Genomic DNA, 23,052 nt, shown 5'->3' with positions numbered 1-23,052 from the left:
TATAAAATGGTGCACATGTCACTGAAATATAAAATGGTGCACATGTCACTGAAATATAAAGAATTAGTGTTGTTTTTTTCACTTTTAAACTGTATACTAACCCATCAGGTTTACTTGTTGTTGCATACAAAATTAAATTTCCTTTTTTCAGAAGTAATTATGTTATTGTTTTATTTCTATATTACTAGATTAAGTAGTTTTTATGTGTTCTTTTAAAACATCTTTCCACAACTAGGTAATAGAGGTATTTTGTCTTTTGATTATATTTTCTATTCCTTTGTTAACTAGATTTGTCCATTACAAAAGGTTAACAGCAATGGAGTAAACATAAGTTAAGCATTTTAATGCTGCATTAAATAGAATATTTAACCATGTATGTCAACTTCTTCAAAGAACCCGCGTTTTGTAATTCACAGATTTTATTTAATACTGTCCTTCCATACACCAGTTATTGGGGAACGAGTTATTCATCCGATAGTATTTAAGAAATACCACCGAAATCACTTTATATATACTGTTGTTTTATTTAAAGCTCGCAAGACACAAAAAATGCATAAAATTTGCGACGCAATTAAACCAACAAACATTACAAATGACCACATGTCAATCTAAGAGAGTTATGAGTGGTTTATTTAAATTATTACACTAAAAATATCAGTTTTGCATATAGAAAATGTATGTTATAAAGCCTGCTACACAGTATAAGATACAGTAATACACTTCCTTTCAATTCTCTCCGGCATTTGCAAGATATTTGAAAATAGTTATCAACAATGGATGTCGTATACCCTAGGGGGGTAAACCACATGAGCCACTCGATAAACATGTGTGCCAATATTCCTTTTCGTGTTGGACGTAAGTGGCGTTCAGACATCTCATTGGAGGACAGCAGATACCTTGAACTTCCCGGTAACATTCAAGACCTACAAAATAGTTAAAGTTCAGGAAGATACTGTTTAACAGGAAATTTTCGCCTCAGTTTAACTTTCGCCTTTTTCGCCCTTCGTAATATGGATACGATGTGCTGTCAACACAAGAAATAAATTGAACACATCAATCTTGGATTCCCTGTATATTTAAAACGAACCATCAAGAAGGAATATGTTTGTCCTCGAAAATCCTCAATGAACACCAAATTACATTTATATTTTCCCGAATGCCATTTATATGAAACTCATATCAATTAAATCTTTAAAATAGATACCCTCTCTGTTTTCAAAAATGTTTCTTGACTTTTAACAAAAATACGGCGAATTTGCCTCACGCTCATTATAAGCCTGATGCTCAAAGTTGGTTGTAAAGCCGTGATTTTTTGTTTTTACTATTTTTTACCCTTAGACATTCTTTTTACCAATGAAATAATAGAAAAATAATTTCTGTCATTTAAATCATCAAGGGATGACCTGCTTTGAAGGGATTATCTAACCCTAACCACAAATCTTGCTTAAGTAATCTTCTGAATTGGGGCTGTTCTCGCGATTTAAACTCGTGATGCGGTATCATGACATTTGACCAACAACTTCTGTCAAGTATTCAGTCTGTCTGTTTCAAGTACCAGTAAACAATATCTTTGATTGCCATTCATTCATAGCCATAGGAGGCACGGTAGTCTAGTGGTAGGGCGCCGGGCTCGTGACCGAAGGGTTGCGGGTACGAGTCACAGCACGGCACTGTACGTGTTGTACCAATACGTGGTTGGGCAGTGCTAGAATTTTTGATTGCTGGCTGTGAGCACCGAAAGAGAAGCACCGCAGTATGCTCTCCATGGAGTTGAGACAAATATTGGCTGGTTGCAAATGCCCTATAACCACAGATAATAATTTGTATACCGCTTTGAGACGACCTACGAATTGGGTTTTGATAAAGCGGTATATAAGAACCTCGTATTATTATCATTATTATTTTATATATAGTACCTGGTCCACAGGAACAGCCGGAATGATAATCACACGCACCATGCTCCTGTATCACGTGAGGACGGCACGTGCCAGTTGCACCAGGACCAAACATGTCTAAAACAGAAATATATCGTCATTCATATCGTGAGCCATCATTTCCGACAACACGCGCCCTTCTATGAATTCTACCATCGCTAATATTCATATTTTGCTCTCTACGTCATTTCTCTATTACATGTACTTGTATTTTGGTATTAGTTCAAGCAGTATATTTTTCATGTATTATTAGTGTATTTAGTTTAGTTTGAAAACGGAAGTGTTTATAGTGTTATAACATTAGTAGTAGTGTTAGTATTGACAAGAACTAATTCAGAAATCCCGGGTCAAAAACAACAACGAAAAAACAACACAAAAGACGAGACCAAAACACCGAGATAACACAAGACAAAATACAAAACAAGACATAAAACGAGACAAAAAAGACGAGACAAAACAAAACAAGACAAGACAAAAGAAGGGACAAAACAAAGAAGACAAGGTAAAAAAGACAAAACAAATAATAATACAATAGACACGAAAGTACAACAAAAACAATAACAAGATAAAGCATCAGCTAATGAAGTCTACACATATAAATTAGATTAGTTGATTAACTCTACTCATATGCGTGAGATAAGTTGTGAGTTCTACTCATACGAGTGAGATTAGTTAATGAATTTCATGCAGACGACTTTGTGATTAGTAAGTTGTACGGGACGTGAGTGTAGTTGATATATATGATGAATGTATAATTGATTGTAGAAATGTACTTACAACTGGACCCCTCCGCCAGCGTGTCTCCCCTATCTGTCACACAACAGGAGCCATATCCACAGTCGCTATTCTGGTGACACGTTCCGATGGGGGGACTTAGGGAAGGACCTGGGGGCCTGATTAATGCACTGCGCTCATTCTTCATAACATTACTTAATGATCCCCGCCCCACTGCCAAAAGCTGCAACGAAGAGTTGGAAACCATTTTCACTGGCATGACTATTGTTTTCATAAATAATTTCTGATAAGAAAACCGAACCTTGCGGGACTTTTATGACAAATAATAACGATGAAATAAACAAATTATAAACAGCTACAGTGCTTTGAGTGTTAAATTAACAAAACAAAAAACAGCGGGGCTAGACCGAAATTCAAATAAAAAATATCCTTCAAAAGAGTTAGCGTTTTACTTGATATTTCTCACCGGTTCTGACAAATCACATTTCAAATTCGACATGCCAAGCATAAAACAAAAATAAATAAATCCAATTAATGTCATGGTTTCAAAGTAAGGACAGGGGTAGAGACAACTACACCACAACGTGCACAAAATACCATAAACAAATACATAGGCTTCCATACCGCACAAAATACCATAAACAAATACATAGGCTTTCATACCGCACAACATACCATAAACAAACACATAGGCATTCATACCATACAAAATACCATAAACAAACACATAGACATTCATACCCACAAAATACCGTAAACAAACACATAGGCATCCATACCGCACAAAAAACCATAAACAAACACATAGACATTCATACCCACAAAATACCATAAAACAAACACATAGGCATTCATACCGCACAAAATCCCATAAACAAACACATAGGCATTCATACCGCACACAATACCATAAACAAATACATAGGCTTTCATACCGCACAAAATACAATAAACAAACACATAGGCATTCATACCGCACAAATTACCATAAACAAACACATAGGCATTCATACCGGACAAAATACCATAAACAAACACATAGACCTTCATACCGCACAAAATACCATAAACAAACAAATAGGCATCCATACCGCACAAAATACCATAAACAAACACATACACATTCATACCGCACAAAATACAATAAACAAACACATAGACATTCATACCGCTCAAAATCCCATAAACAAACACATAGGCATTCATACCGCGCAAAATACCATAAACAAACACATAGGCATCCATATCGCACAAAATACCATTAACAAACACATAGGCATCCAATAAACAAATACATAGGCTTCCATACCGCACAAAATACCATAAACAAATACATAGGCTTTCATACCGCACAAAATACCATAAACAAACCCATAGACATTCATACCGCACAAAATACCATTAACAAACACATAGGCATCCAATAAACAAATACATAGGCTTCCATACCGCACAAAATACCATAAACAAATACATAGGCTTTCATACCGAACAAAATACCATAAACAAACACATAGGCATCGATACCGCACAAAATACCATAAACAAACACGTAGACATTCATACCGCACAAAATACCATAACAAACACATAGGCATTCATACCGCACACAATACCATAAACAAATACATAGGCTTTCATACCGCACAAAATACAATAAACAAACACATAGACATTCATACCGCTCACAATACCATAAACAAACACATAGGCATTCATACCATACAAAATACCATAAACAAACACATAGACATTCATTCCGCACAAAATACCATAAACAAACACATACACATTCATACCGCACAAAATTCCATAAACAAACACATAGGCATTCATACCGCACACAATACCATAAACAAATACATAGGCTTTCATACCGCACAAAATACCATAAACAACCACATAGGCATTCATACCACACAAAATACCATAAACGAACACATAGACATTCATACCGCGCAAAATACCATAAACAAACACATAGGCATCCATATCGCACAAAATACCATTAACAAACACATAGGCATCCAATAAACAAATACATAGGCTTCCATACCGCACAAAATGCCATAAACAAACACATAGGCATCCATACCGCACAAAAAACCATAAACAAACACATAGACATTCATACCCACAAAATACCATAAAACAAACACATAGGCATTCATACCGCACAAAATCCCATAACAAACACATAGGCATTCATACCGCACAAAATCCCATAACAAACACATAGGCATTCATACCGCACAAATTACCATAAACAAACACATAGGCATTCATACCATACAAAATACCATAAACAAACACATAGACATTCATACCCACAAAATACCGTAAACAAACACATAGGCATCCATACCGCAAAAAATACCATAAACAAACACATAGACATTCATACCCACAAAATACCATAAAACAAACACATAGGCATTCATACCGCACACAATACCATAAACAAATACATAGGCTTTCATACCGAACAAAATACCATAAACAAACACATAGGCATCGATACCGCACAAAATACCATAAACAAACACATCGACATTCATACCGCACAAAATACCATAAACAAACACATAGGCATTCACACCACACAAAATACCATAAACAAACACATAGACATTCATACCCACAAAATACCATAAACAAACACATAGGCATCCATACCGCACAAAATACCATAAACAAACACATAAGGCATTCATACCGCACAAGACCATCGAGTAATTTCCTAAAATGTTTCGAAATGGGTTTATTTTACAACAATTATGAACCAAGTTTAGAAACTACTATTTTATCAGTATTCTGGTCCCAATATCTTCTCACGTCTGACCTGGTAATTGAACCCATGATCTTGGTTAAAAAACGGGTGTGCTGTCAAATGCCCCAACTGACCACCCATAGGCTTTTTCCTGAGAATGCGATTTGCCTATATGATTTGAAATAAATTTTTGTGTTACTCCTACAAATACGTTTTCATAAACAGTGTACCAATATCTAATTACGTTTTATTTCTTACCAGGAGTACGCTAAACGTCCACCTTAGATCCATTGTGTCCAGGCTATCAGTAATATGACGCACGTGTCTACCTTCAATATGTTGCCTTATCAGAAGAACGTGTCATGGCTCTAGAATAGGTATGAACTCGAGAAGGTTAGGACGTATGTCAAATGACGATGCGGTCTGGATATGGAGGCGGGTTGCCTTGGCAAGGATATAGGGTTTTTCTTTCTCATGCACAAAATTGCTGTCAATGCATTCCCCGCCTACAACCCATGAACATATTTCCTTTTTCCCTTTCTTTCCTAGTTTTACCGATTTTGAGTTCGAGTTAAGGTTTTATTCGTCATTGGCGTTAATACATTAGGGTTGCAGTCGTTTTGTGATACTGTATACTCAAGATGTGAAATAAACGGTATGTGGATTTCAAAATATCAAAAGATCAACCTTGAACATCGTCTACTAAAAATGTTTCTTCTGTCAAAACTTTTGACTTTTCGACCCTTTATACTACCATACCTCATACCAAACTGAAGGCATACGTTCTCTTGCTGTGCGAGCTGACTTTTCAAAGAAATGCGGACGGCGATATAAATATTTGGTTGTGAATTATATTGGAGCTTGATTCGTTAAAAGAACAACAAAGGCCAAAACAAAATGCATGTTTACTATGGACAATATTGTGAGAATGAATGAGTTCCTGGTTGAAAATAGCCATGTTGAGTTCGGTGGCAAGATTTTCCAGCAGACTAGGCGTTTGTTCCGAATATCCTGAATGATGTGATAGATGTCGACTGCTGATGGACAAACTTACAACACAGAGTTTCCGTGATAGATGTCGACTGCTGATGGCCAAACTTACAACACAGAGTTTCCGTGATAGATGTAGACTGCTGATGGACAAACTTACAACACAGGGTTGCCGGGATAGATGTCGACTGCTGATGGACAAACTTACATCACAGAGTTTCCGTGATAGATGTCGACTGCTGATGGCCAAACTTACAACACAGAGTTTCCGTGATAGATGTAGACTGCTGATGGACAAACTTACAACACAGGGTTGCCGCGATAGATGTCGACTGCTGATGGACAAACTTACATCACAGATTTTCCGTGATAGATGTCGACTGCTGATGGACAAACTTACAACACAGGGTTGCCGTGATAGATGTCGACTGCTGATGGACAAACTTACATCACAGAGTTTCCGTGATAGATGTCGACTGCTGGTGGACAAACTTACAACACAGTGTTTCCGTGATAGATGCCCACTGCCGATGGACAAACTTACAACACAGAGTTTCCGTGATAGATGTAGACTGCTGATGGACAAACTTACAACACAGGGTTGCCGCGATAGATGTCGACTGCTGATGGACAAACTTACAACACATGGTTGCCGTGATAGATGTCGACTGCTGATGGACAAACTTACATCACAGATTTTCCGTGATAGATGTCGACTGCTGATGGACAAACTTACAACACAGTGTTTCCGTGATAGATGCCCACTGCTGATGGACAAACTTACAACACAGAGTTTCCGTGATAGATGTCGACTGCTGATGGACAAACTTACATCACTGAGAGTTTCCGTGATAGATGTCGACTGCTGATGGACAAACTTACAACACAGAGTTTCCACAGATACAGGTTGATGAAGACAATGGACGAGCTTTATAGTCACCAATATGATCTCACAGGGAAATACGCTGTTTCTTTATGTGATATGAAGTTCGATGTTTTTTATGCTCACTAGAGTGTCTGGTTTTGGTTTCACTACCCGAATTCTCAATATGGGGACGTGACATTACTATTCGACTTACATGGCGGTGTCATCGAGGAAGCAAAAGACGCTTACCCTTCTAGAACACCTGGTCGTGTTCTCCTTCTTAGTTTTCAATGGAACCCATATTAATCTGTCCTTTCTGCGTTTTTCACTAGTTTTACCGATTTTGAGTTCGAACTAAGGTTTTATTAACACTTCGGTATTCCAAAATGGCCGATTTTGATCTGTTTTCAGTCAAAATTGAATGAATTACACATTTCAGTAACTTGCATTTTGAGAAAAGCATAAGCATAGATTTAAAAGCATTTGCTCCAAAGTGCTTGAAGCACCGTATTCTAAAAAAAACCTTATCGTGTTTATTTTTTGTTGTCTTTTGTCTAATTAATTAATATTTAGGCATGTATAACCACCATTACATGATCCTTAAATTTAGATAAAACAGCTATAAAGCTAAAAGAAGAAAACAGCTATTTAACAAAACAAAGCTATAAATAAAAACAGGAATATGCTACAACTACATCCGGGGAAATACCTATAAATACAATTATGTAATACACTCTCTCTATGTATAATTGTCTCGGAAATGATGAAAATGATTGATAGTAATAAATAAGTATAATTGTATGTAACAATGTAATAAAACCATGTGCTTGGTCGTCTTCTGTGAAGACGTACTGGTGGAAACGGAAATACCAGAAAGCACGGGACGAATAGGAGGAGGTTACATAGGGATGTGATGAACATTTGAAAAGCAGCTAGTTGTGAACAGCGATTTGAATATCACTGGTTCCGTTTACATGGAGAAAGAATAACCACATGGTCCGATATTCATGTTTACACTATCTGTTGTTTTGGAGGCAGATATCATCTGTCACACATTAATAATGATGAGGATGTATGTACTATAATTGAGGACCCCCTCCCCCCCTCCCACTCTCTCTGTGTCTCTGTCTCTCACTCTTATACTTTCGATATATAAATGAAAGCATTGACAAATGAAACATTGTATATATGTATATTAATTAAGTCTGCCATATTGTCATATTGTAAATATATGCTTTTAATTTGCTGGGAAAGGGCTTAATGTAAGTTTAATAACTTGTGCCCAATCCATTTGCACGAGAGTAATAAAAATAAACTAAACTAACACGCCCATCCCCCATGACTAGTTTCAGAAAAAAAAATAGAAGGTATTTGAATAACGTTAAATGTCTCTTTCGTTGAAATACTCTTGGTGACCCGAGTTTGATTTTTTATAATATTTCAATCATAAAAAGTACTTCATTGCTCAATGGAACAACCATACATTTTGATATTTGTTTATATAAAGCTGATGTTGTTCGATGTTTAAAATTGTTGTTGAACCGAACCTTCTGAACAATCGCCCTTTGATCTTATGTATGTTGATTCGCACATCACATTTTACATACAAAACAGGAAATTATAAAACTAGTTAAAAAATAAGAAAATAAAATCAAGATCACGAATTAGTTTATGTACGATTTAAAAGATAGATACCGTATATAGTTCTAGTGTTGGACCGAACCGGGCACAGCTGTTAAAAAAGATGTATATTAAAAAAAGATCACTATTCGAAACTAAACTTGCATTTATAAGGATTGAAAATTTTCATCTTATGACAACAAACGTAATAATATTTGGAAGATTTTAGATCGTTGTTGAAAATTACATTTACGACTTGTTAAGCTGACCAGGCCTTTTACAAATGGGCCCATGTTATACCGACGCATGCGTAAATCTCATAGTAACTCAAACTTCGATTATGGTAAATACTTAATCCGCACTCTATTAAAACGGAAAGCAATATCGTCGTTTAAAATAATGACTTTTTATCTTCAAATACAAAATTTCCCATTAAAAATAAAACATACATAAATAAATAATAAATGGAACATATCTAGAGAAGTAAAATTGGTTAAATATTCTTCTTGAAGCGTGGTTCGTTTCGTTTGTTTCCGAGCACCTGTCACTTGACCGAAGCGCATCCAACTGTCTAGACGAAAAACTGATAACTGTCGATTACACGAACCGTTTTCAACACATCGCTAGAAAATGGAGAGTCTTAAAGCCAAGGCCAGGTCAAGGAGGAAATTGGTCGACGACTTACACAGGAAGAGTCACTGTAAGTGTTTTTGTTTTTTTACTCATGGTAGATATAGAGCCCGCAACTAGTCGACCATTTTCACTTTGTTTATATTGACAACGTAGGGGTTATACTACTAGGATACTGGTATTCTGTTATTGATCATCAGTAATTATACAGATTTATAACTGTGTTTTTTAAATGTGATTTTTTTAATGCAGTGTAAGGTTGACATCAATTATAATCTTTGTAACGTCTCTGGACCCTGCTGGAGATCGGTGTCAATGGCGTACATTTATTTTTGTTATAGTCCCGCATAAATTGTATCGATACAAGTTGTTTTTTAAGATACACCACACTGAAATTAACGACATTTATGCAAACCATAAATTTATACACACATTTAAATTATATCCTGACTGAGCTGAATCATGTAGCTATACTTTTATCACACGTCACATGCAACATATATTAAATGATAATCAAAGCTTATTAAAGCCCACAGGTACTGTGATTGATATTAATTATAATTTGCAATTACTGCGGTAAATTTCTGGCCACCAATAAAATGATTGCTGAATGTTTGTGACAATAAAAATAAAACGCAGGAAGATTTACAAGAATAATAAAATATACTACAACTAGAGTGATTAATGAAAAAATATAAATTAAAAAAATCTCTCTATATATATGTTATACTCCACAGAGATCAAAATGGCTTAAATGTGGCGGATGTTTTGTAAGATAAATTATATTTTTATATTTTATTTTAAATAAGAAGTAAATTTCATGTTTCGTTGGTTTTATTCACCTTTTTTTGTGCGTGTGATGTTTTTTTTTGAGGGGGGGTCACGCTAATGTGTGTGTAGGGTGAGTGTTCCCCTCCCAACCTCTACCTTTTATATACTCTAATATATAATATTGATAAGAGCTATAGCTAGGCCACTGTATGGGCGGGGTGTTGTTTTATCAGATATGATTACGAAGACTGCAGACAGTGCCATGGTGCCTGTATCTCGCCTGTTAAACCTCTAACAATGTTAGAATACTCCATTCATGGAAAATTCAATTAAGTTCATGACCCACAATGGGAGTTTCGTAGTGTTAGAGGTTGACAGTTACACAATTGTTAGTTAGTTCACTTGAGCACAATTTTCTACTGAAATACAGTTTATATGTGCCTATTTTAATGTGAATTCAATAGAATGGAGATACAAAGATTGAAATCATACCACAGTTTCAAATCTGACATTGACCGTACATTTATTTTCCAGTTGGAGTCCCAGAGGTGGAACGATTACTCAAAATGCACCAGAAAAATGCAGGGACTCACGGAAAATCTGACAAACCAAAAATGGAAAGACAAAGATTTGCAGATCTGCTGTATGAAGAATTTAAAATGACGGACGATGTCTTGATGGATCGAAGTGAGTTAAGAATTTTAGAATCTATTTCCTCTTACCCTGGACAGGTGTCACTACACTTTGTGAGATATCCTTCTCTCCCCCTAAGACAGAAAAATACACACTTCTGGTCAAGGAAAGACTAATAGAATCTTACATGGGTCTGTTCCGTGGACAGGGATATCTCAACCCGAGTGGAAGAGTTTAGCTGGTCAGCATGATGCTTGCTGAGTGCTGCATGGCCAGCCAAACTCTTACACGAGGGTTGAGATATCCCTGTCTATGGAACAGACCCATGTTTGAATATTTTTCTCACATACATACAAATAAACAAATTCCAGTCGAAATAAACATCAATCTTATTCTTCCGGCAAACCCCAAAGCCCTAGGGTTGAGACAGATGATTCCCCATTCACAACAATTGTATGACATCACGGAAACAATAAAATGACTTCACGTCGACAATCCATTATTATGACGTCATAGCACGTGTCAGCTGTCTTTCTCTACCCTGTAAGATAGAGTTATCTTTTCCCTAGCAACAACAGGATCACCCTTTGAAGTATGTGAGAAATATCTGTCTTACCCTAGGGTAAAGATGGGGGATTTCCCTGACATAACAATTGTTTGACGTCACGTCAACAATGCATTGAGCCTGTAAGGTCAGCGCTGCATTGTATAATGACATGGTCAACAGGAAAAAGGGAAAAGCATCACTCACTTCCTTGAGGTGAGATTGAGAATCTTAACCTTTCCGATTCTATTAATCACTCCTATGTGACAAAGCAATCTCAATGTAAGTGCTAAATTAGCACAAGACTTTGCTTCTTAATCACAACAGTGTGATTGATAATTCTTTTCTCACACTTCCTATGGTAAAAATATCTTGCAACGATAAATCCAATGTCAACCTATGCTATCATCAGGAGTTCATGAAATGTGTGTCAAAATTTATAATACAACCCTGGTTATACTGCATGAAAGTGATGATGTGAAGGAGACCTTTTGAGAATAATGATGTATAAGCTGTCTTTCTCGGGTAGGTAAAGAATATAAGATTCTCTTACCCTGGACAGATGTATCCACACTTTTACCGGTATGGAGTTTCCTTGTCTTACCCTAGGGTTGAGACGGGGGGATTCCCCTATTCATAACACAATGGTATGACGTCACATCAACCCTGAATTTAGCATGTAACATTGTCATTACATTGTGTATATGCTACACATTGGGAGAACAGGGTAAGAGGAAAAGAATCATTCACCCCCTTGTGGGTAAGATAGGGGAATCTCAACCCTCGGGGAAAGATTCTTAAGTTGCCAAACACTCGGCAAAGCCTCGTGTTTTGCAACATAAGAATCTTCCCCCTCATGTTGAGATTCCCCTTTCTCCCACACCTGACAGATTTATCTCCCGTTTTGCCGATGCTAGATTTATCTGTCTCCGCCCTAGGGTTGAGACGGGGGGATTCCCCTATTTATAACAATGGTATGACGTCACTGATACAATACAATGACGTCACGTCAACAATCCATCAACGTCACGTCAACCCTGAATTTAGCATGTAACGTTATCATTACATTGTGTATATGATACACATTGGGAGAACAGGGTAAGAGGAAAAGAATCATTCACCCCCTTGTGGGTAAGATAGGGGAATCTCAACCCTAGGGGAAAGATTCTTAAGTTGCCAAACACTCGGCAAAGCCTTGTGTTTGGCAACATTAGAATCTTCCCCCTCGGGTTGAGATTCCCCTATCTCACCCTAAAGGGGGTGAATGATTCTATTAATCTCACCCTAATGGGGTGAGAGATTCTATTACTTTTTCATGCCCAGGGGTGAAGGATAGGAAAATTCCACCTGAGGGGTTTTCAAATTTGGGTTTTGCCAAATTTGAAAATTCTGAGGATGGAATTCCCTATCCTACACTCTGGGCATGAAAGAGTATTTTTCTCTCATTCCAACTACCAGAATAAGCTCAGAAACCATGAAAATGCGTTTGGACTGGGTACCGTTTTGAAAATATCAACTTTTCCTAAGGGCTTTTTGACGTTAACTAATCTATCAGCGAGACTTAGCATACCTCATATTCACAAACATCAAGTTTGCGCAGAAAAAATAATTTCATCTTTCTAACGTGTTAAATTTCATCACGTCGCCTTTTCCACATTGCAACATCAGAGTTTTCCAAATTCGTGACGTCACATCATTGTTGAGCCATTGTGACGTCGCATCACGTGAAATGGGGTGTTGGATAGAAATTTCTCACACCCCTTTCTTACCCTGGACAAGCACGGAAATGAAAGAAATTGGATTTTTGTTTTTTGCCTGGCATGTGAAAAGTGTGGGGAGAAATATATTTATCGATTTGATTTTTTTTTTTATATATATGTTGAAATGTTCAGCACATAAGTTCAAATGTCTGTCTACCTTATTGGAGATTGTGTTTTAATTTGTTGTTCATGCATATGCTTCAACATTCGCTAAAACATGTACATTTATAGAAGCAGAAAATATTATTTTTCAAGCAAAATCACAAAATGAATAAACACAGTATTTGACATAAATATTTTAACATAATTAACAACCAAAGTAACAACATAAATAGACAACAATGAAAAAAAGACAATTTTAAGAAAACAAAATAAAATTCAAACATTAAAAAAAATGATATTTTACTAAACTGCTAAAAAGTTGAAAGTTTCAACAAACAGGCAATTTTATAAAATTGAAAGGTAATTTTTATCAAATCAACTTACATTTTTCAAAATTCACAGTCAAAAATGTAAGCAAATATGTTATAAAATGAACTGGTGATTTTACAAAACAAAATGACATCTTGACACAATAAATGGACGAAAAAGAAGCTGACGTAACCAGGAGGGATCCAGGAGTTTTGTCAAGACAGGGTTTTAGCATTTTTATTTTTTGTCTTTGTATAGTGCTCACTCCCTTATGCAATTAAGTACAAGATAAACAGAATGCACATTGTCCTTCTAAAGGGAGATTGGAGGTCGGGTGGGGTGTTCCAGACCATTCCTAAGCTCCTCCATCCCCACCCTTCTGCATACTGGATCTTCCCATACACAAATAACTTCAACAAACATGTTAATAAGATCAACATGTACTATTCAATTATAGCCTTAGCTGAGGTCGATACCTGGATTTATTAACCGGAGAAAAGATATATTTCTTTTCTCGGGTTGATAAATCCAGGTATTGACCGAAGTAAAAGGCTACAATTGTTTTATTATTTTCAAAAGAGTAATGTTAGCAATCTTAAAAACATAGCAAAAAGCTGCGGAAGTGGGACGATACGTTCGTTTGGAGACACGTCATTATTCTATTTTTAGAAACACCAAGTCCTTCAACAAAAATCATGCGCTCCAAGTCAATATTGGTTTTTATCGGTGGACAGGTGATTCACATCTGGCCAATCGCTTGTCAGGAATATTATAAAAAAATATTTTTTTAAATTATTGACTGGCCAGAACTAAAAATGTTATGGTACCTACTTGCATGTGCATCGACCACATGTATTTTCTACGGAAGGTCATGCCATGTTTTAACAAGATTTCACCATTTTTATTTTCAGTTTTCCGAGCATTTGATGTTGATGCAGATGGCTATCTAAGTGATGAGGAATGGGTGCTCGGATTTTCTACGTTTCTAAAGGGTTCTCTAGAGGAAAAAATGAAATGTAAGCTGTTCATCAATTAGTAAAAGTATTAGTTTTGACATTAAACATAGGCGGTTGCTTCATGAAAGTTATTTTCTCATCATTTTTTTTTGCAATGAATAAATACAATCAAAATATTAATGAAATCAAGAAATCAATTATAGCAATAGCTGAATGTGTTAGTTTAAATTTGAAATAGGGAAAATTAAGGGGAAATCATGTTGTGCCCATAAATGATCATAAAAATGACCAAGATTAATACTTGCTATCACTCATGTTATAAACAGAAACTTAATTCTGACACATAATACTACTATACAAAATTGTATACTCCCTGCAACATAGTTAAGGAGTATACTGGTGTCTCGTTGTCAGTCCATTCGCCTGTAAATGGAATTTTGTCAAGAAAGCTCCTTCAGTTTTTGTACAAATTTTGTAAAAGTTATACACAGATGTAGTTGCAACACTCTGACGATGTGCAACCTACTGCCCTAAATTTTCAATGCTGTTTGTTTAAAGGGAATTTTGCCCCTAAATATGCCAATTTTCTAGATGTCTGGATAATTTGCCTTTTTCACCGGATTTGTGTGATAATATTCCCTGGGAAGTGGGTTTATATTTCCTGGGAAGTGGGATCTTATTACTTGGGAAGTGGGATATACATGTATTACAACTGGGAAGTGGGATTATTTACCTGGGAAACGGGATTTAATACCTTGGAAGTGGGATTATTTACCTGGGAAATAGGTTTTTATTACCTTGGATTATATCACTTGAAAAGTGAGAATCGTGTTAAAATGTTGTTGCAGATGATAGTTAAAAATAGTCCAGTTATGTTCAGAAATTTTAAACAGGGTCAGTGAGACAATGAGGATACATGTAAAGTAATTTTCAAGAATAAAGGAAAAAGGGTCCTTGTTGGTTAGCATGATATGGTGGGAATTAAAATATAGAGCATCAAAGTTTAGAAAAAGAAATTGTTTTTGTGTTAATACCGTTGAAGTGGCTATTTCTTTCCCTTCAAGAAAATAATCTTCAATTAGAATTTTATGCAATACCATGGAAATGAAGTGCCTTTTATAATGTATATATATATGTGGTATCATTTATCCGCCTTTGTGTATATTATTTAAGATACGTTCAAAGTGTATGACCAGAATGCTGATGGCTTTATATCAAGAGAGGAAATGTTCCAGTTCCTGAAGAACTCGTTAGTGACAGTAAGCAGACACCAAGGCTAATCTGTCAACTAGTAAATATAAAGCTCAAAGTTGTTTATTTACTGAGATTGTTTCAGATGAGATTATTAATGTGAAGTTAACAGTGGGACAGAAAAACTGAAGTTTGATTTACAAGATCAACGATTTTCTCCCAATGGTTTCATTGTGCTTCAAATGAGAAAACAAGAAATACGTTAATTTTGGCACAATATTTACTATGTACATCAACTTTATATAAAATGTTCTTCTTGATTTCAGCAACAAACAGAAGAGGATCCTGATGAAGGAATCAAAGAACTTGTGGAACTCCTTCTGAAAAAGATGGTATTTAATAATAATGATAATAAACAACTTTATTTAACGAGGATGACATGTTTAGCCTTTGGCTAATCTATCACATGGTCCTCAGAAGAGATGTTGTATTTGTCCTCTGTTTGTATGTCCACAAATTCAATACACTGTGCACGCCATTAAGTGTGAAAGTTTTAATATGTACCAGAAGAAAAGGCCAAGTGTATTCAGATTTTTCACTGTATATATTTGTATGTAGCCAGAGACAAAGTTGGAGTTGAAATTGTCTTTTGTCCCTGGTCGTGTGTCATCCATTGATATTTTGACTTCTCCTCTAAAACTGCTGAACTGATTTCAATAAAATTTTGCCAAAGACAAACCAAACTTGTGAATAATACAGACCAGAGAGGCTTAATTAAAGGGAACAAATTGTCTAAAACTTCAATGATCTTCTTCTTCAGACCAAGATAATGGTACAATGTATAAGTAAAAACCCTTCATTAATGAAGAGTTCATAGGATGCTTAATCAAAATTGTGAATTTCATTAACCTACCGCCACCCAATCCCCTGTGGCGAGAGGGTAAAGTTTACTATAGTTTATATAAAGAAATAACACTTGCTTCATTTTTAGCTCACCTGCCCAAAGGGCAGCTGAGCTTATGCCATGGCATGGTGTCCGGTGTCCAGCCGTCTGGCCGGTGTCTGTCCGAAGTCCGTCAAATTTCCTTTAAACGACTTCTGCTGAAGAACAAGAAGGCATAGAGTCATGATATTTGGCTGGTAGCTTCCTTATATGCAGCCCGACAAAGTTTGCGAAAAAAACAGAATTTGACCTACTTTCAAGGTCACAGGGGTCAAATATGTAAAAACCTTCAAACAACTTCTAAAGAAATAACGAAAGGTATAGAGACATGACAATTGGTAAGTAGCTGCCATGGAATAAGCCAAACAAAGTTTGTGGATAAAAATGGCCTTGACCTACTTTCAAGGTCACAGGGGTGAAATATGTCAAAATTTTCAAACAACTTATCTTCTGAAATAGAGAAAAGCCAAGAGATATGAGAATACCTGGTAGCTTCCTTGGAATTAGGCAAACAAAGTTTGCGAATAAAAATGACCTTGACCAACTTTCAAGGTCACAGGGGTCAAATGTGTTAAAATCTTTTTAAACAACTTTTTCTCAATAACGAACAGACATAGGGTGAAGATATATAACCAATAGCATGCTGGAATAAAGGGGTACCAAGTTTGTTCATATGAATGACCTTGACCTACTTTCAAGGTCACAGGAGTTAAATATGTAAAAAAAACTTCAAACAACTACTTCTAAAATACCAAATGGTTTTGAGACATGACAATTTGCACTTAGCTTCCATGGAATAAGCCGAACAAAGTGTGCGAATAAAAAAGGCCTTGACCTACTGTCAAGGTCACAGGGGTCAAATGTGTCAAACACTTCAAACGACTTCTTCTGAAGAACTGAAAGGTATAGAATCTTAATATTTCGCAGGTGGCTTCCTGGGATAGAGCCCGACAAAGTGAAAACGAAAATGACCTTGACTTAATTTCAAGGTCACATGAGGCAGATATGTCAAACACTTCAAACGACTTCTTCTGAAGAACTGCATTGTATAGAGCCTTAATATTTGGCTTGAAGCTTCCTAGGAAAGAGCCCAACAAAGTTTGAGAATGAAAATGACCTTGACCTACATCTTGACCTACTCAAGGTCACAGGAGTCAGATATGTCTAACGCTTAGAACAACTTCTTCTGAAGAACTGGAAGGTATAGAACTTTAATATTTGGCTGGTTATTTCCTGGATTTCAAAGTTTGCATATGAAAATGACCTTGACTTACTTTCAAGGTCACAGGGTTCAAACATGTCAAACGGTTCAACCACTTCTGATGAAGAATTAAAAGGCATAAATTTATAATATTTGGCTGGTGATTTCCTGGGATAGAGCTCACCAAAGTTTGCGAATGAAAAAGACCTCAACCTACTTTAGAGGTCACAGAGGTCAACAACATTTTAAAGGATTTGTTCTTAAGAACTAAAAGAAATGTATTCATTAGATTTGGCTGGTAGCTTTTTGGAAAAAGGGCTAACCAATTTGGGAAGGAAAATAACATTGACCTACTTACAAGGTCACAGGAAAAAATATGTCAAACTTGCTTGGAATGATTATCATGTGATCAGTATGATGGCAGTTTAATGGTATGAAAAATAATACCCAGATTCAGTCCCATGGGTACTAGTACCTGAATCATAACAAGGGAAATGTTGAGATCCTCAATTTTAAAGAATAGAAGCAATTGCTAGTCATGAGAAGACAAATACATTTATGCTATCTGAACTGGTGCAGGGGTCTGGCCCCACACCTACGACTTAGTCACATGGTCATAACCCAGGCCTATGATCATACATATACACATACCTAGATGATTCTCATTTGGATTTGCAATTTGTCAATGGCATAGTGGTCAAATGTGTGAAAAACTTTGAACAACTTCTTCTGAATAACCAAGATATGTTAGGTGATAATATTTGGCCAGTAGCAGGTCAAGACCCACTTTCAAGGTCACAAAGGTCAAATTTATTAAATTCAACCAATTCAACCTTTTCGGAATAACCAAGATGACTTGGTAATGAAGGATAGTTGAGCTTTACAGGTCCATTGGGCCTCTTGTTAAAGACATATAGCCCATCATGATTTTGATTTTTATGAAATTTTGGCCTTTTAAGATTTAAATTTTATACAACTGTGGCCCCTTACACCTTGTGATTCAGAATTGTATGGTGTCTGTGGCCCTTTGTGATCATTGTTTTATGACAGCTATAGCCCTTTGCAATTTGAGTTTTCGATAGCTATTGCCTTTTTGATTTAAAATATTTTACTAGAGAATATAAATCTTGCACTTACATTTACTTAGTAGCCCAAGATTGACAGGTGTTTCCTTTTTTAATAACATTCATTTCACAAATCTATTTTTGGCTTGTAATGCTTCTCTATGTGCAGTACATATGTACTCTGGTACTGTTAATGGAAGTAGTTAGGAGGATTTGGAGGGAAGATTTTAGAATTTATTTAATGTTGAACTTCTGTCTTTGTTACAGGACGATGATCATGATTCCAAGCTTTCCTTGAAGGACTTTGAACAAGCTGTCCAAGAGGAACCCTTGTTACTAGAGCTGTTAGGACCATGTCTACCTTCAAGAAAGGTACCATAATTAAAGTGTTTGTTTAATATATTGGGATTGACTGAACCCTTATATCGTGTAGCATACCCTAGATAACTTAAACAGGTAGATTTGTCCTATTTTGACCCAGACAAATTATTCACTGAATCAAGTCGGTTAACCTTTACTGTAGAAGTTGAAAACCCATTCTTTCTTGTAGTCATATGTAGTCATATATTACTCCATTTTGTTTAAAAAAATATTTTATTAAGGTCCCCTTTTTTCTGTCATCTGTCATTCATGGTTTGTCTGAAATAATTAACATTTTTTTATTATTGACATCACGAATAATAGCGTGACCTAGAAAGGTGAATGTAATTCTGCCTCACTTTGAATGTTACTGGCATCACTCATCCACGAGTTAGAAAGGGGATAACCCTACTGTATTTTGAAATTTACTGCATGATATTGTGATTATACTGTCGCAAATATCTGTTTTATTCGCTCAACCCTATGTCGTCAAGTAAAGGACTATGTATGGTTTGGGCCTTTTTTGGCCCCAAAATCCATCAAAATTAAAAATCTGCAATAGAACTTTTAAACAAATGTTTCTTTAATTTTGAATAATTCCCCAGTACTATTATGTAAACATTTATTTGTGTTTTCAATTTTGGCTGCCATGGTAACCAGGTCATATTTGCATGAATTATTGAAATTTGATTATTCAGTCAATTTTGACAGGTTTTCACCTAGTTTTTCTCTTAGCTACCATAGAGCGCACTCCTGAACAAACTTTATATTTCTCTTAAAGATGTATTACAGGTGCCTACACATTATCCTTTGATATTAAGTTTGTCCAAGCATGTGCTCTATAGTTTCTAGGAAAAAAACTATGCAAAATATCACAATATTTACTGAAAATTTGAACTTGTTACCATGGCAACAATAATTAGAAATATAAATTATATATTTTCATCATAGGATTTGGGAAGTATTCTAAATTAAAGAAACAGTCATTTTAAAGTTCATTTAAAGGTTTTGAATTTTGATGCATTTGGGGGCCAAAACAGGCCCAAACCATACATAGTCCTTTTGTAACAGGAGTGGGAAAATGCATGGCTATATAGACATGGGTGCGAACCCGAGACCCTCCGAAACCCCATACAGACACTATCAATTGAGCCACCCGTCCACAGACGATCAACCCAGCCAAGTTCTGCTACATTACTCCCTTCTTTTTCCCCAAGTCTTCGCCCCTGAAGACAACACTATTCACAACCCAGGTTTGGGTATCCCCTTGTCAAGCATCCGCCTAGTACTTGAAACAAGAGTTGGTCACAGGCACCTAATGTAGGAGGAGTGGGAAAATGCACAGCCAGGACGGGGTTTGTATCAGGGACCCTCCGAACTCAAAAGGGAGGCTCTAACAATTGAACCATCTGGTCGCCGACTATATATAGACCTAGTGCAGTTACACTACAATTTTTGTTTGCGACTGCGTGATCACAATATACCGCCTCGAATCTCAAAAACTAATTGTATTACAACTGAGAGGGCCATTAAGGCCCAATGCACTTCTTGTTATTTTTCTGAAAAATAATTTTGTTTTTGTTTTCAGTTCACTGAAAAATTTCTAACCTTAATTGGTTGTGACAACAGATCAACGTGATCACTGAATCGTTTGAGCTGATTTTTCATCAACGGGGATAAGCGACATCAGCAATGAAGCAATACTGTGGTATCATCATATAATAGAAATATTTGTGTGGACACATGTTTTAACAAAGAACGTTTTTCAGAAAGTTCATAAGTTATATTATTAATGTATTCATAAAGCTGATTATCTATGAAAAAGCTTAATTTTTTTGTTTTAAAAGTTATTGATTTATTAATCAATATTTAAAGTAGTTCCAAGCAGTCAAAATAATTATTGATTAATAAATGATTTACGTACGTGTCAAGGAATTATTAATTTATCAGGTAAGGAGTTTAAATTCAAACTTGTCATGAAAATAATAATCGATTTATCAATTTATAAATTGAGTTGAATTTGTATGTCAGTAGATTGAAAATTTGGGAAAACGTATTTTAATCAATTTAAAATTGTGATTGATTTAATAATTTTTACCAAGCATGTTTAAAGTCATTCTGCCATATACCAGACTAAAACGTTTAAGTCATATTTAATGAATGAATATATAAATATTTTTGTATTACATGTCGCTGTAAAAAGGGTATTTTTGGAGTTGTTGAAATTTATGACTTATTTCACATTTACTAATGAAGTTACCGCAAAATTATCCATACACACGAAACACCATGATATATACATGTATACCTAGTGTGTTTTTTGCAGTGACTTTTTTCTCACTTGATTGCACTTAAGTCAAGCAAATATGCAGGATGTATACAGGGTAATTTTCATGATTTTTGTAATATTTTTTGTATTTTTTTTTAACAAATTCAACACAACTAAACAAAACTGAAGTTATGTTACATCACATGCGCAGCAATCACAAAAACCACAATTTTATCAACTGCACAATTTTGTAAAAAAAAATGACATGTGTTTGATGAAATCTATATAGAGTATTCACAATAGACTTAAAGCATAATTTGTTGAAGTAAAGTTTTTTTTTAGAAGTTCTGCTGTGCATGTTAACAGTTATACGGCATTCAAAGTATTATGAAAAAGCTTTTCTGTATTTTTATGCAAAACGTTTGAGTTGTGGAGTTTGTGCAATTTTTTAATCAAAAGCATAATATTTCTTTTAGAGCAATAATTTGCCTACATGGTAAAACACAGCAACACACTGGCTTTGGGTAGAGAGCTTATTCCGTCTTTGCGTATTGCAGAGTTATCTGCTCTTGAGAGCAGGTATTGATTGTTACGTCATTTGTTTGTGAGAGAAACGTCATCAGTTTTTGAGAAAACGACGTAATTTTTTCACACAAACCAATGACGTCACAATCAATACCTGTTCACAAGAGAACATAACCCTGCAATACGCAAAGACGGAATAGCTTATAGCAAAAATGTTATAGTATTATTTTTACTAACCATGCACACCACAGGAATGCAACCTAAAGTTTGTAAACAAACACATGTAGTTATATATCTCAAATGTTGCTACAAGCTGCAAGTGCTTGGATCCACAGTAAATTAGCTGTCGTTCATTCGGAAATATTCAAATTTTAAGAATCAAGTACACTTGATTTACGTATGAGTATTGTGGAATTGATTCATTAAGGGGCCACAGTGGTCAAGTGGTTAAGGCGTCTGACATTTTGCTACCACTAGTACTGGCTGTATGTTGGTGTTTTTTTCTCCGTGTACTCTGGCTTTCCTCTACCACAAAAACCTGGCACGTCCTTAAATTACCATAGTAATATACGTACGTACCAGTTAACATGACGGCAATTATATTTTATCTGTGATTTTTTTTTCAAATCGTTTTAAACAGCTTCAAAGGTTTTGTGAAAATAATCTGGAATAAAAAAATTATTGTTAAAAACATTAGTGTTATCATTGTTATAACAATATTTTTTTCCATTTTTTTTCGCTAAAGTTAAACCTGGAAAGCATTTTGAAAATAAATATACATTGATTTTTAATTGAAGAATGTCTAACATTTTAGTATAAATAAGTATTACTGTATTTGACATAATCAGCAATTGTATCAAGCGTGCATGAAAAATACTGT

General features: G+C 35.5%; 2 protein-coding genes across 2 annotated transcripts; one reads left to right on the top strand and one right to left on the bottom strand.

The window, feature by feature from the left end:
- LOC110448517 lies at window positions 1–5,797 on the bottom strand. Its single transcript, XM_021494792.1, has 4 exons — window positions 5,698–5,797; window positions 2,712–2,892; window positions 1,917–2,012; window positions 1–923 (listed from the first exon to the last, which is right to left on the bottom strand). Exons 1-4 carry the CDS (start codon window positions 5,728–5,730, stop codon window positions 790–792), a joined length of 444 nt encoding a protein of 147 aa, XP_021350467.1. The 5' UTR covers window positions 5,731–5,797; the 3' UTR covers window positions 1–789.
- A 3,658-nt stretch (window positions 5,798–9,455) lies between these two features.
- LOC110448512 (EF-hand calcium-binding domain-containing protein 1-like) lies at window positions 9,456–22,280 on the top strand. Its single transcript, XM_021494785.1, has 7 exons — window positions 9,456–9,614; window positions 10,850–11,002; window positions 14,575–14,679; window positions 15,793–15,878; window positions 16,137–16,202; window positions 19,286–19,390; window positions 20,967–22,280. Exons 1-7 carry the CDS (start codon window positions 9,545–9,547, stop codon window positions 21,015–21,017), a joined length of 636 nt encoding a protein of 211 aa, XP_021350460.1. The 5' UTR covers window positions 9,456–9,544; the 3' UTR covers window positions 21,018–22,280.
- Window positions 22,281–23,052: the final 772 nt, after the last annotated feature.

This window comes from Mizuhopecten yessoensis, unplaced genomic scaffold (assembly GCF_002113885.1).
Source record: "Mizuhopecten yessoensis strain PY_sf001 unplaced genomic scaffold, ASM211388v2 scaffold4105, whole genome shotgun sequence".
Taxonomy (NCBI): Eukaryota; Metazoa; Mollusca; class Bivalvia; order Pectinida; family Pectinidae; genus Mizuhopecten; species Mizuhopecten yessoensis.
The sequence above is the reverse complement of the archived record's forward strand: the minus strand, read 5'-3'. Positions and strand labels throughout refer to the sequence as shown.

Bases quoted from the DNA above. Each gene is read 5' to 3' on its own strand.
- LOC110448512 (XM_021494785.1), top strand. From the start codon at position 9,545: ATGGAGAGTCTTAAAGCCAAGGCCAGGTCAAGGAGGAAATTGGTCGAC. The intron at 14,680-15,792 runs GTAAGCTGTTCA...ATATTATTTAAG, and splicing joins TCTAGAGGAAAAAATGAAAT to ATACGTTCAAAGTGTATGAC. The intron at 19,391-20,966 runs GTACCATAATTA...TTTTGTTTTCAG, and splicing joins CATGTCTACCTTCAAGAAAG to TTCACTGAAAAATTTCTAAC.
- LOC110448517 (XM_021494792.1), bottom strand. From the start codon at position 5,730: ATGGATCTAAGGTGGACGTTTAGCGTACTCCTG. The intron at 2,013-2,711 runs GTAAGTACATTT...TTTCTGTTTTAG, and splicing joins GCTGGCGGAGGGGTCCAGTT to ACATGTTTGGTCCTGGTGCA. The intron at 924-1,916 runs GTACTATATATA...ACTATTTTGTAG, and splicing joins CGGCTGTTCCTGTGGACCAG to GTCTTGAATGTTACCGGGAA.